The 13960-nt window shown below is 47.3% G+C and overlaps 1 protein-coding gene across 1 annotated transcript in view; it reads left to right on the top strand.

Moving 5' to 3' along the window:
- The window catches only part of GLYR1 (glyoxylate reductase 1 homolog), a 226335-nt gene that overhangs the window by 183573 nt on the left and 28802 nt on the right, over nucleotides 1–13960 (top strand). The window contains exons 9-10 of the mRNA XM_085861442.1: nucleotides 1934–2113; nucleotides 11024–11148. Of these exons, the coding sequence (XP_085717568.1) occupies nucleotides 1934–2113; nucleotides 11024–11148 (305 nt within the window). The remainder of the gene's footprint in view (nucleotides 1–1933; nucleotides 2114–11023; nucleotides 11149–13960) is intronic.

Genomic DNA, 13960 nt, shown 5'->3' with positions numbered 1-13960 from the left:
TCAGCAAGGGCGCCTCGTGAGTGGAGAAGGCCAATGGGCCGACCACATGCCTTGTGGTTGCAGCAGGTTGATCAGCATCTCAAGGAGATGGGGATGGGTCAGGCATCTTCCTGGGGGATGGCCAGACAGATGTCCCTGAAGTACCGGCAGAAAGTGGACGCACTAACGTGCTACTCTGACACATGCTCACATACCTTACCTTACCTGACCTGACCTGTGGAGCACAAGGGCAAAAGCATGGTTTAACCAAACAGGATACATGTTTACAACAATCTGTGAATAGTTTATGCAGAAGAGTTATGTTAACATCGTCACTGCAGTCATAATTGGGAAAATATTCTTCCTGGACATAAATCACTGTTAACCTGGGAAGTACATGCCATCAATGAACCAGCTTTTGAATGGCCAACAGATGAGCTGAGATATAAATCATTTTCAGTCTCCTCAACAGACCATCACCATAAAATCCTCTGCAACCCAATCAGACTCAGCAGAATGAAATAGATTGTGGAGTGGAGTGTTTGAGACAGATTGAGCTGGTTTCATCCACAAATGGAGGCTTGATATTGATTAAATGTCTTTTGTTTTGCCTTGATACCCCACAGTCCTGTGCCACTCCTTTTAAAGCTCGAGATAACTTTGGGCTCTCATCCATGTGTCTCCTCTCCCTGTTGTGGCTGGAATGCCCCCAAAGCAGTGTCTTGGCCCCATTCTTGTTCCTTGGAATATGTCTTTCCACCTGAGAAAATCTCTGTCTCTGTGTGTGTGTCTTTCTGAAAAGACCATCTGCTGAAAACTCTCCTCTACTTATTTGACATACTTCTCAAGGAAAATCCCTGCAGTGTCCATCTCGTTTGAACCCATGTAACCCACCCCATCCCTCTCCCATAATGTATGTATGTACATAAAATGTACATTGAAGGTGCATAAAAATGTACATTGAATGTGCATTGTACACCAAGGTAAAAATTATTTTAAACTTGTACTCTTTATGTATATAATGTCTTTTGTCTGGTGGTAAAATTTTTTCCCTAGAACCTAACCTCCCCACCCCCCCCACTCTCCCCCCAGGACTTACTGTACGCCAATAACCTCACCTTTCAATGTCTGGTTACGGCTCACAAAATCATTGGAATCTTCTGAAAATAATCCATAACTCTGGGCCTGTTGTTCCCACATCGCAGACAAGTTCGTGGCCTCTCTTCTATCTCCTCCTTTCTTGTCTTGCAATCTCTGTCCTTTTTGTATTCTTTTCCTTCCAGTGTACATGTGTTCTTCCAGTTGCCCACTTCTGGTGAAACTCCCACATCCATGCTCGATGCTCATCTCCACTCATTTCTTCATCTTCCATCATCTGGAGAACAAATTTCCTAAGTCTGTTCAACATCATTCTTCCTTTCAGGTCTTCAAGATGGTTGTTCACCACCTTCTCAGATGTTCCCCCATCCATACTCATGATCTTTTCTACCGTCACTAACGCTCTCCAAGCACACCCTTCCTTTCAAGTTTATTGTGTTTTTACTCCTCTTCCCCTAACCTTTCCTTTATTCTTTGCATTGCTCTTTCATCCGTAGTTTTCCCTTCCTGTTCTTTCAGCCGCTTACTTGTGCTTGAGCTTGTATCCTATTTGTTTACCGCTCAGGTCTTCTTTCCTCCCCTTACTCTTTCATAATTTCCTTCACCATGTCCCTCTGGTGTGGCCCTCTACCCTGTTCTTCATGTTTCCCCACTTTTGACTGTTTTTGCTCTCCTCTATTGTGCTTTTTGTTCTGGTATGTTCTGATTTAGCTATTCCACAAGTCTTGACTTTGTCTACAACAAAAACGTAACCACTCGAGTGTCAGACAAATTACTCGATCACAATTTCATAGCTGTTTTAACCTCCATATGTTATTCTTTGTAGAATGAAGCTTCTCATTTTCTGTTTTGATAGGTGAGGTTGGCAATGCAGCGAGGATGACCCTTGTGCTAAACATGATCCTGGGAAGCTTTGTGGCATCCCTTGCAGAAGGCTTCTCTCTGGCTCAGCACTGTGGCCTGTCACAGCAGACTTTGCTTGAGGTCCTTTCAGCAGGTCCTACAGCCTGTGCTCTGGTGGAACAGAAGGGCCAAGGTGTGTTTACTAATTACCGAATTAAATTTATTTGAAACACCCACTCCCTATGGGAGTGACCAGGAGGGAAAATGTTATCCTTATTTTTATTGCCAATTGTTATCTTATAATGGAGCAAATGTATATGGTTTTGTATGTATATTTGTGACCAAAACATCGTCTTCTTCAAATTTTCTTTAACAAATTCCGCCATGTTGTTTATATAGGCCTAAGCTAAGAAACACATTCGTGATGTGCCTACGTTCATCAGTGGTTACTTTGACTTGCATAATCGAGATATGTGCGAAAGGAAATATATCTTATTATAATAGAGCAAACGTACATGGTTATGTATTGTTACGGCCCAGGGTTCAAGGCTCACCATGAGGGGGAAGCACTCAAGTTCCTCCCAAACTCCCAGTCCTGAGGCCACCAGCCGCAGATAACTCCATGGCCGGTGGGTTGTTAAGCAGCCACAAACGCCGATTGGTACCGTCGATCCTGGCAGGGTGTCCATATTTTGAGTGGGTACCTTACCTTTGGACGGCCACACCAAGCGGGTTTTGTGCCCTCAACGCATACCCGGATTACTGATGAGTGATAGTGAGTGTGCGCTGGTTAACAAGAGCAAATCACGTGGGGCAAAACTTCCCTGCTGACACTACGTGTGGACTATTCTGGACCAATACTGGAAGACCAATACTGGAAGTATTCTGGACCGACTTCCGGTTCCGGTTTTGAGCGGCAAGAGGTCTCCTTCGGGGCTCCCTGCTGACGTTCTCAAAGTTAAGTTCCGGTTGTTATTTGTCCCGTTTTAACTGTTTAATTTTCTCACCTACATGTTAATGTGTGTTCCTAGTTCGGTTTTGTTTCAAAAATCGTGCTATTTTGTGAGTATTTATGTCGACGTTCTTACTTGGTGTTTGAGGCCTAGTCCTAGGCTTGAGGCCTACCGGTTCCACTCGGTGTTCGATCGGTTTTTTTTGTTTGTTTGTTTGTTTTTTCTCCCCATTACCTTCAATTTCTATCCTCCCCATTACCTTCAATTTTCATCCTCCCCACTTTCCAAACATCCCCCATTCTCCCAACTAATCTCTTTCTTATCTCAAAAAAAAAAAAAAAAAAAAAATGTACCCAACAACAACAACAACAACACGCTCACCTTCTCCCGATTCTGCTACTTCTTCTTCCTCTTAACTTCCTCCTCGTCTTCCTCGATTTCTTTTTTTTTTTACACTTCCATGACCTAATCTGTTGAACTCTCTCATACATTAATATTAACAACAAAAACGATCTTATAATGCTTCATCTTCCTCTCTCACACATGTGGTACTCTTTACTGTTTCACAATGCACTTCTCTTCTGCTATTTTAACAGACTGCTCTCATTTCGACCTCTCCTTCATTCCTTGCCTAAAAAATCCAACTATTACAGCGCTTCTTCTCTCCATGCTCTGAATTCGCCTTCATTGCATCCATCAAGAATTGTGTTAAATCGCATCTCTGACCTAAAACTTTTAAAAACCACAGTTTGCCATGGATGCTCGCTTTCCATCAACCATTCTTTTTTCCAACTTCAGTGCCAACTCACCCCCTCACCCCTCACTCTCACTCTCAAAGCAACCATCCCACTCTTCTCCCTTCAAGCCTCCCTCTCACCTCTTTCAAAAATTCCCCTCACCTTTCTCCCACCTTTCATCCCCCTCACTCTTCCTTCTCTAAGTTGCCCCCCTCTCATCCACCAACCTGCCTCCCTCCACTGCCCTCTCACCTCCATCTCTTCACTCCACCCCCTCAAATCCTCAACTGCCATCTTCCTTGTCTCTTGTCCCCCCTCTCTCCCAGCACCACAGAGCCTTTTCTCCTCCTCATTCGGCCCCCTCCCCTCGCTATTCTGCAATACCCCACACTCCTTCAGCAACCCTCCTTACCTCCCCCCCTCGTCCCTCGTCCTACCCTCCCCCGCCCCCTCCACCTCCTGCACCCAAAGCCTCCTCCCCTACCTCTTCATTAAAAGTGTGGACCTCAAATATCCGGGGCCTTCGCTCAAACCTTTCAGATCTTTCCATGCAGGTTGCCACTGACAAACCAGACATTATCTGCCTAACAGAAACTTTCCTCTCCCAAGACATGTCTGACTTCCAAGTATCTCTCCCTGGTTACTCCCTCTTACGGTATGACAGACCTGAGCCTCGTCCTGGTGGAGGTGTTGCTCTCTTCATCAAAGACTCTATTCCTCACTCTCCCTGCACTGCTCTCACTCCCCCACACCCCCAGGAATACCTCTGGCTTCGGCTTCCCCTCCACTCCCACCTCATGTTTATATGTGTACTGTACCGTCCACCGAACAGTGATGACTCCATCTACACCTCACTCTCCGAAAACATGGACCATCTTCTATCTTCTCATCCAAACTCTCTCTTCCTCTTATGTGGCGACTTCAATTGTCATCACGCCAGTTGGCTAGGTGTGGGTACCTCTCTCACCTGCCATGGGACATCAGCAAAAGCTTTCTGTGACTCATTGGGACTGACTCAATCGGTCAACTTCCCGACCCGGATCTCAACCAATGGTACTCCATCTCTTCTGGATCTGATTTTGACAAATTTCCCTGACAATATCTGCTGCTCTTCCTTCGCTCCAATTGGTTCTTCTGACCACGTCCTTGTTAAAGTGGACATCTCTCTGGCTGTTATCAGAGAACCATCTCACCGCCGTCGAGTCTGGCATTTCACTCAAGCCGACTGGCAGGGTCTCCGAGCAGCCATCAAACTTACAGACTGGTCTCCTATCACTACTTTCTCAAACATCAACTCATCCTGGGAATTCTTTCAAAGAAACTTGCTCTCCCTCATGCACAGATTTATCCCCTCTCGTGTTCAGTTGTCTTACCCTTCCTCCCGCCCTTGGTTTACTGAAGCTTGTGGCGAGGCAGTTGTCCTGAAACAACTTGCCTTTGCCTCATGGAAAGCAAACCCAACTGAGGGCAATCTCAGTTCTTTCCACAAAGCTCGGAACAAGTGTGTATCTACCCTCAGGAGAGCCAGAAAACAACATCTTTCTCATCTCAAGTCTGAACTCTCAAACCTCTCTCCCTCCTCAAAATCCTGGTGGCGTTTAATCAAATCTGTTTCTGGTGTATGTTCCCCCTCCATCCCCTCCCTTACCTCAAATGGCCGCACTGCTGATTCCACACGTGATAAAGCTGAATGTCTAAACTCGGTGTTTGCAGCTAAATCTTGTGTCCCAAACCCATCACTATCTCTACCCACTTTACCCAGTCGCACCCAACTGTCCCTGGACTCTGTATCCCTTTCTCCTGACAAGGTGGAGAGCTTGCTTTCAAACCTCGAGTCAGATTCTGCAACCGGTCCAGACGGCATCAACCCACGTGTCCTCAAAGCCTGCTCTTCTGCTCTTGCTCACCCTCTCTCTGTTCTATTCACCCTCTCATTTTCCCAAGGTCATCTGCCATCTGCTTGGAAATCTGCTAACATCACTGCCCTGCATAAAAAAGGTGCAAAAACAGATCCCTGTAACTACAGACCAATCAGCCTTCTCCCAATCATCAGCAAGGTTATGGAATCCATCATCGCTTCAGAAATGAAATCCTTCCTCTTCTCCAATGGCTTGATTTCCAATCATCAATTTGGTTTCAGACCAGGTCACTCTACCCTGGATATGCTGCTACTGCTCTCCCATCAATGGATGGAGGTCCTCAATGCCAGACAGGAAATCCGAGCCGTATCCCTGGACATATCACGTGCTTTTGACACAGTCTGGCACCCTGCCCTACTCACCAAACTCTCTTCCCATGGTATTCAAGGCCATCTCCACTCATGGCTCGCAGACTTCCTCTCCTGTCGCAGTCAACGTGTGGCCCTAAATGGAGTTCTTTCATCCCCTCTTCCTGTGCAGGCTGGAGTTCCTCAAGGTAGCGTTCTGGGCCCTGTTCTTTTTCTGGTTTTCATCAATGATCTCTCGGACTCTCTGGAAAATCCTCTATTTCTCTTTGCCGATGACTCCACCCTCTGCCGTACCATCTGTCATCCCTCAGACCGGCAAGCAGCAGCTTCTTCGCTCACTGCAGATCTGGATAAAATCACAAACTGGTCCAACACGTGGAACATGTCTTTCAATCCGCACAAATCTCACACTCTCACTATGTCTCTTCGAAAGGACCGTTTACAAAACCCCCCCATCCACTTTCTCAACAATCCTCTGGAAGAAGTCTTTTCTTTCAAGCTTCTGGGTCTCACTATCTGCCATGACCTTTCCTGGGAAAGTCACATTTCCAACCTTGCCTCAAAAGCCAGTCGCCGACTGGGAATCCTCCGTCGTGCAAAGTCCTTCCTCGGCCCTCTTGAGCTCCTGACTACTTACAAAGCTTTTGTCCGTAGCCTGATGGAGTACTGCTCTCCCCTCTGGGCTGGTGCTCCTGCCTCCCACCTTTCTCGACTTCACGCTGTCGAAACCAGGGCTTTTAAGATCATTGGCATCTCCCGCAATGAAGCTGAGTCTTTGGGCCTCTCACTCAATCACCGCAGGTTGGTCGGTGGTCTTTCTGTCTTCTACCGACTCCTCTCCAGCCTTGCCCCCCTGCTCTCTCTGCGATTTGTCCCAACCACATTTCCACAGGGCGCTCAAGGTCCGCCAACAACCCCCTTCTGGTAAAACTACCAAAATCACGAATCACTGCTCATCTTGACTGTTTCATTCCTCTTCTTTTCCTCCTTTGGAATAAACTTCCTCACTCTATTCTTTCTCATTCTTCCCTCCAGGCTTTCAAAACAGCTGTTCACCACCACCTCTTATCTTCCCCCATCCAAATCCTCGATCTTTTCTACCCCCGATAATCCACCCAAGCCCACTTCCTTCAATTCTCCTGCTTTCCTTCCTGAAAGTCCCTGTAATGTCCATCTTCTCCTCGCCATGTTCCCCGTCCCATCCCCATCCCTCTCCCTTCCACAGTTCACCTGTGTCTGTTCCCCAATGTTTTGTCCCTTCCACTCCCGCCCCTCTTGTCTCATGCCTCCTTGCTGTGAGTTGTGTGTTCGCTCTCATACGAGCCTCGACCAAGGTATACAAAAAAAATAAAAAATAAAAAAATAGAGGAAAAGACACTATGAACTGGGTACATTTATAATGCAAGCAATTTATCACAGCAAAAGTGTGGAAAGGTACATGGAACAATAAGCAAAGGTTTTCAATTCACAGAAAATATGTACAGCAGGGGAAAGCAAGGATTGGTGAGGTGCAGCAAAATAAAAACAGTCATATCCAAACACAAGAGACAATACAGAGTTACTCCGATCCTAAAACTTCAATCTTATCTATGTTACCAAAACAGTGCCATCAGAATCATTACACAAGGAAATTAGAAAGTCCAGAAAGAGAGAGAAAGTACGGGGCGTTGGTGATCTCTTTTTACCGGGCACGATCGACGGTAACGCAATCTCAGTTGCTGAGGTGGGGTAAGGTTGGGGGGGGGAGGAGGAAAACTGAAGGTGTCTATGGTGCGTGGTCAAAGGGAGGCACAGTTACGGGGATGGTGATATGCATGTGAAGTGCGGAGAGGAAGGTGTAAAGATGTGTATCAAGGGGGGTTGGAAATAAAGCAAAGAACGTGTGAGAATATAGTCCGAAAGTGAAGTGTAAAGAGGTCTGTACGTGTGAATGCTAAGGTCTGGGCCTGTTTCTCCCACATCGCAGACAAGTTCGTGGCCTCTCTTCTATCTCCTCCTTTCTAGTCTTGCACCCTCTGTCCTTTTTATATTCTTTTTCTTCCAGTGTACATGTGTTCTTCCAGTAGCCCACTTCTGGTGAAACTCCCACATCCATGCTCGATGCTCATCTACACTCATTTCTTCATCTTCTATCACCTGGAGAACAAATTTCCGGGTTTGGTGTCTGGCTTTCCTGCTTGTTCTGCACTTCACTCCGTTGGCTCCGGTCTGCTGTGTTCTGCTCGTTCCACCTGCTCCGTCAATCTTCGTTGCTCACCACACCGTAACCCTAAGAACAACAACGCCAGAGAATTGTGAGCTTTCCAGAACGCTCGGCCAGAGAACCGAGCGCTCCTTTATAATCCCCTGGGTGGGGGTGGTACCTGCGACCGGATTATGCAGTGCGATGGGTATTTTCCAGTTCCCTCATTGGTGAAAGGACGATTACCCCGCCGCTAGCTCTGTCCATGCAAAGGTTCGGCAGCAGAAATTGCCTTAGTAGCTCCACACTCTGCCACGTGATCTATCTCAGAGATTAAGATGGCGCCAGTGTGTTTGGTTGCGCTCTCCGACCATGAACATGCACCGTACACCCAATGAGGGCTGTAACTGAGCGGAGCACTTGGGCTATCCACATGACATCGAACAGTTCCCAATGCGCATTGCGTCTCAAGTTAAATGCTAGAATGTCTAGATCCGAGTATCTGTAATAGTATGCCAGAGCCCCCCCCCCCACCCCTCCATTCCCTGGTTGTCAAAAAAGAGGTGGTGGTTGTCGGTGGTGGTGACTTGTTGAGGCATTTGTAGCAGCAGCGTAGCGTCGAGGTTGTGGCTGTTAAGGGTGAAGATAAGCGAGCTTGGGTTGTGGTCTGATGTGGTGATTTTTAGCTTACCTGGAATTGGAATTCCAGATAAGGTATTGTTATCGTGAATTGTCCGTCCCTCCATCCTGTCCAAGTTCGACTTCTCCGGCAAAACCGCTGGGCTGATCCGGCTGAAATTTGGCAGCAACATTCCACTCAAAACTGGTAACAGGAATTGCAATGTTCGTTCCGTTCCCGTCACGTGACTTTAAGTAGGTCAAATTAGCCGACTTACTAAATTTCTTCCAAAATCTTCCTCTCCAGACCCACCAGTCAGAATGCTACCAAATTTGAATTACAACATTAGGGCAGGACCCTGATAAGCTACAGGTCCAGTGGTCCTTTTTTTTTATAAAGGAATTTTGATGGTATATGTAATTTTGGGGTTCGAGTCTGGTGATGTCTGAGGTGTAACGTCTGTTGGATAATGGCACACGATTTGAAATGGAAAGGGTGTGCATATGTAAATGAGTTGCCCCTGTTGCTATGGTCTGCATGCTTGCGTGATCGCGAGTTCATGTGTGCAGTGAAGCAAAAAAAGCAAAAAAATTTAAAGAATGAAAAGAAAAGGATTACATAAAGCCCTCGCAATGCATATTGTCCCATAAACCCACTACACAAAAGGGAAGGGCTTTCCAAAATGAATAATAATGAAATAATTGTTTTGGAACCCTCTATATGTTGTGTGCCGTTACCTCGGGGGAGTGCTGGTTTTGCAAAACCGTAACAGTATGTATATTTGTTACCAAAACGTCTTCTTCTTCAAATTTTCTTGAACAAATTCCACCATGTTGTTTATATTGGCCAAAGCTAAGAAATGCAGTTGGGACGTGCCTGCGTTCATCAGCGGTTACTTTGACTTGCTTAATCGCGATATGGAAATGCAAAAGGAAATTTATGAAGTAAACACTTGCCAGAAGAGCAAAGAAAGCGGTGTATTGGGGGCACGACTGCTCTTGTACGGCTGGCAGTTTGATTTTCCCGTCCAGTTTTTGATATTGTGTTGTTTCTGTCTTCCAGTTCTCATTGATAATTTAATTTAAAATAAATACAAGTTTGTGCTCAGTTCCTTTTTATTTATGTGTTGGCATCTATCTTCTGATTTGCAGTACAGGGTGTTTCAAAAAGAGTGATGCAACTTTAAATGTTTAGTTACAAAAACACAAAAACCTAAGGAATATGAATCAAACGTTTCTTGAAAGCTTATGACATGGTATTTTCTATGAATGATAATTGTCATTCTCAAACTAGTAAGGCCCGAGCTTTCCCCATCTGGCATTGAAGGTGTATAAGCATGTGACCTCAGGCCCATTCAGGTACCTCTCAGTGATATCAGGTGGTTCTACCCCCCATAAAATGTTGTTGTGGTTGTTGATGGCACCGTTCAAGTGGAAATGTGCTTCATCACTGAACCAGATCAGGTTCATCCAGCTTGGGTACCGCTCCATCCTGTCACTGAGCTAATTGCACATATGAAGTCTCCTTCTCGTGTCATCTTGACTCAGTTTATGCCTAATAGAGATGATGTATGGGAAAAGCTTCAGTTCCTTAGTGAGATATGAAAAGTGATGTTGGTTTGATGCCGAGCTCCCGGGAACGCCGGCGGTGGGACTTCTTGGGACTGTCCACTGCAGAATCCCGCAAGGCGTTCATGTTGGCTTGGCTCTTGGTTACTGATTCTGGCCTGCCACTGTTACCCTTGCTCTGGTTGTGCACTATACCCTTGTGCTCAAAATGTTTCACAATACGTTGAAGGCACAATTTGTGGGTCCATCACGTGTCCTGATGTCGTATTCCCGGCAGAACCTCCGGCGGGAGTCTAATTATGATTTTGTCTCGTACCCAGAGCCAACACTTTTGTCTTCTACTTCACTGTCAATGGCATAGTTGAGCTACGGAGCTAGAAATCGCAGGAAACAAACACCACGATACACCACCAAGCCCTGAAAGGGAAACGGTTTTGGTCAAAAAACAAGGAAATGGCAGGAAGTCAAAGTTGTATCAATCTTTTTGAAACACCCTGTATATATTCAGTCAGAACACAAAATAATTTTTTTGCTGACCTCCCCCACCATCCCCCCACCACTATCCACTCCATCCACAGCAACCAGTGATCCACATCACCCCCACTAACTTACACGCACCATCACCCCCCACTTTCCTCACTCCCGGAGAAAGCAGGCATGGTCAAAGATGCCGATGCCTCTGCAATGACGTGTGGTGAGGCGTGCGAAGTGTGCCGATCCACACGAGTTTCATTAATAAAGCAGTTTGTTGTTGTTAACATTATTATTTAATTGCTCTCCTTTCAGCAGACATCATGTACCTGTCCTTGCCTCTTAGGTATCTTACAGGGGGATTATGAACCAAGCTCTTCACTGAAGCACGTTCAAAAAGACCTGCGACTGGCAATTGCGATGGGCGACTCATTGCATCAACAAACGCCAATGGCTGCAGCAGCGAATGAGGTGAATCGGCCATATCAGACTTCCACCAATGTGCTGATCTCTGCTTTTTTGATTGTGTAATGCGCAACTTTCGAAATAACGCATCCATGCTAACGCGGCCTTTCACGAATGCCCTCTGTGTGTGTTTCCAGGGACTCGTTTCGGCTTGTCGGACACTTTTAACCTGCCGTTACTATTTTAACCTGCTGTGCCAGTCAGGTCAGGTTAGATCTGTGACCTGCTACAGGTACCATGAAAACCTGTACTAGCCTGTTCCATGGTCGGGTTGTCAGCAACTAAACCGTCTCCCCAACCAGGTTTTTTGGTGAGGAGGGTGTTTGGATATGGACACCCAGCAGGATTAAAAACAAAACCTGTCAAAGGGCGGAGGAGCTCCTTGTGAGCCAACAGCCATCCATATCGAGTTCCCAACTGTGTCTGTGGACGTCCTCCTGCAGTTGGGTTACTTTTTATCAGGAGGTTGGTGGCAGGATTTGCACTCCGGCCACCGTAAAACCCTTCATTCCGCAAAACACAAAAACACAAAAAAATCTGAAAACCCACTCCGTGGGAGTACCTCCTGTGCAGCTTCCCTTCGCAGGGCAGCTCACGGGATGACTGGATTGGGGCAAAGCCTTCGGGACCCCCAATCTTTAATGATAGGAGGGAGACCACGGGGTAACATTCCCGGGTCAGATTGCGGGAGAGTGTGTCGGAGTGGTGCTGAGGTGTCGTTCACCAGACGGCGGTCTCCTTGGGTTAACCTGAGGCGGTCCCTTCGGGTGGGTGCCTGGAATGTCCTATCCCTAAGAGAGGATGATCACCTGTCTCTGTTATCATGTGAGCTCAAGCGTTTGGACATTGGTATTGCAGCACTCTCTGAGGTTCGGACACCGGATTGCGGCGAGATAATGGTGGGTGGTTACACCTACGATTGGTCTGGTCGCTCTGATGGTTACCATACTCAAGGAGTTGCTGTAGCTGTGTCCAATAAGCTGACCCCAATGATAATTGAGGTAACACCAGTCAACGAGCGTATTATGAGACTAAGGATTCGTCACTCCTTTGGTGTCATTTCCCTGGTCTCTGTCTATGCTCCGACTGAGGCGAGTGATCTCACCGTGAAGGATGCATTCTACGCCACGCTCGAGTCTGTGGTTGATCAGTGCCCCAGACGAGATACACTTCTAGTCTTGGGGGATTTCAATGCATCGACTGGAACTGATAGGGATGGTTATGAGACATGTGTTGGTCCCCATGGGTCAAGAACTATGAGCCAGAAGGGCACTAAGTTCCTTGACTTTGCAAGAAGTCATGGACTTAGGGTGGCTGGTTCATGGTTTCCGTCCGCGCCCACAAGCTCATCGCTGGACTTGGTATTCCAATGCTGGCAGTGTGGCAAAGGAGATTGACCATGTCCTCGTTGATGGCCGTTGGAGGATGATCCAGAACTGCAGCATCGACCGGAGTGCTCAGTTCCTCAATACTGACCACCGGCTTGTTGTAGCAACTCTAAAGCTGCACCTTAAATCCAGGAGAACGGTACCATCCCAGCCGAGGCTGGATGTTGGCAAGCTCAAGGATGAGAGGGTAGCAGAGGAGTTTGCGAACAGGCTGAGTGGACATTTGGGGGGTCTGGGTGCTTTGGGGGTTCCTGAAGCGTTGTGGAGTGCCTTCAAGACCACCGTCCTTGATGTTGCCGGTGGATGTCTTGGAACTCACCGCAGGGCAAAGAAGAATTTTGTGTCTCAAGGGACACTGGATACCATTGACCAGAGTCGCAGGGCCAGACTTAATGGCAGAGCTGAGCTGTTCAGGGAGCTGAGGCGTAAAACTGTACGTGCACTAAGGGTTGACAAGAAGGCCTATGTGCGAGGGTTCTCTGAGGGGGTAGAGCATCACCTGTGGACAGGTGATTCTCATCCCGCTTCCAGGGGAATTCGCGTATTGCGTTCATCCAAGCCCATCCCTCGGAGCACTGCAGTTAGAGCAGAGAGTGGTCATCTCTTGACAGAGAAGTCTGAAGTGAAGGCCCGCTGGGCTGGTTACTTTGAGCGGTTGTACCAGGCTGATCCACCAGCTGTCGAGTTGGACGTCAAGGGTGTTACAATCCCTGTTGCTGACCCTCCAATCAACAATGGTCCACCTTCGCTTGTGGAAACACGGGCTGCGGTGAACCGGTTGAAACGGGGTAAAGCTCCAGGGATCTGTGGCATCCATGCTGAACTTCTCAAGGCTGGTGGAAATGCTGCACTCGTGTCGTTGCATGCAGTTTTGTGCTCTGTCTGGAACACAGGCATCATCCCAACTGATTGGAAGAGGGGCCTTGTTGTCCCTCTCTGGAAAGGGAAGGGTGATCGCCAAGACTGCAACAACTACCGAGGGGTGACGCTGCTCTCAGTGCCGGGCAAGGTCTTTGCTCGACTAATTCTTGATAGGGTTCGCCACCATCTGCTTGAGCACCAGCCTCCAGAGCAGTCAGGCTTTACACGAAAGAGATCAACGATTGGCCGTATCCTTGCTCTTCGGATCCTCACCGAACGCAGACGAGAGTTTCGGCAGGGGCTGCTTGCAGCCTATGTTGATCTCTGTAAAGCGTTCGATTCAGTGAATCGGGATGTCCTCTGGAGGATTCTTGGTCTTCGTGGGGTTCCACCAAAACTGATCGATCTGATGTCTGAACTCTACTCTGGTACTGAGAGTGCTGTGAAATGTGGTGGTACCATCTCTGACTTATTTCCAGTTGTTACTGGAGTTCGTCAGTGGTGTGTGCTGGCTCCCACACAGTCGCGATTTCTAAGGCCATCGCTTTTACCATAGGTCCGCTGACAGG

Source organism: Eptatretus burgeri, chromosome 17, assembly GCF_056783735.1.
Source record: "Eptatretus burgeri isolate ZD-2024b chromosome 17, Ebu_testis_v1, whole genome shotgun sequence".
In the NCBI taxonomy this organism is placed as follows: Eukaryota; Metazoa; Chordata; class Myxini; order Myxiniformes; family Myxinidae; genus Eptatretus; species Eptatretus burgeri.
The sequence above is the reverse complement of the archived record's forward strand: the minus strand, read 5'-3'. Positions and strand labels throughout refer to the sequence as shown.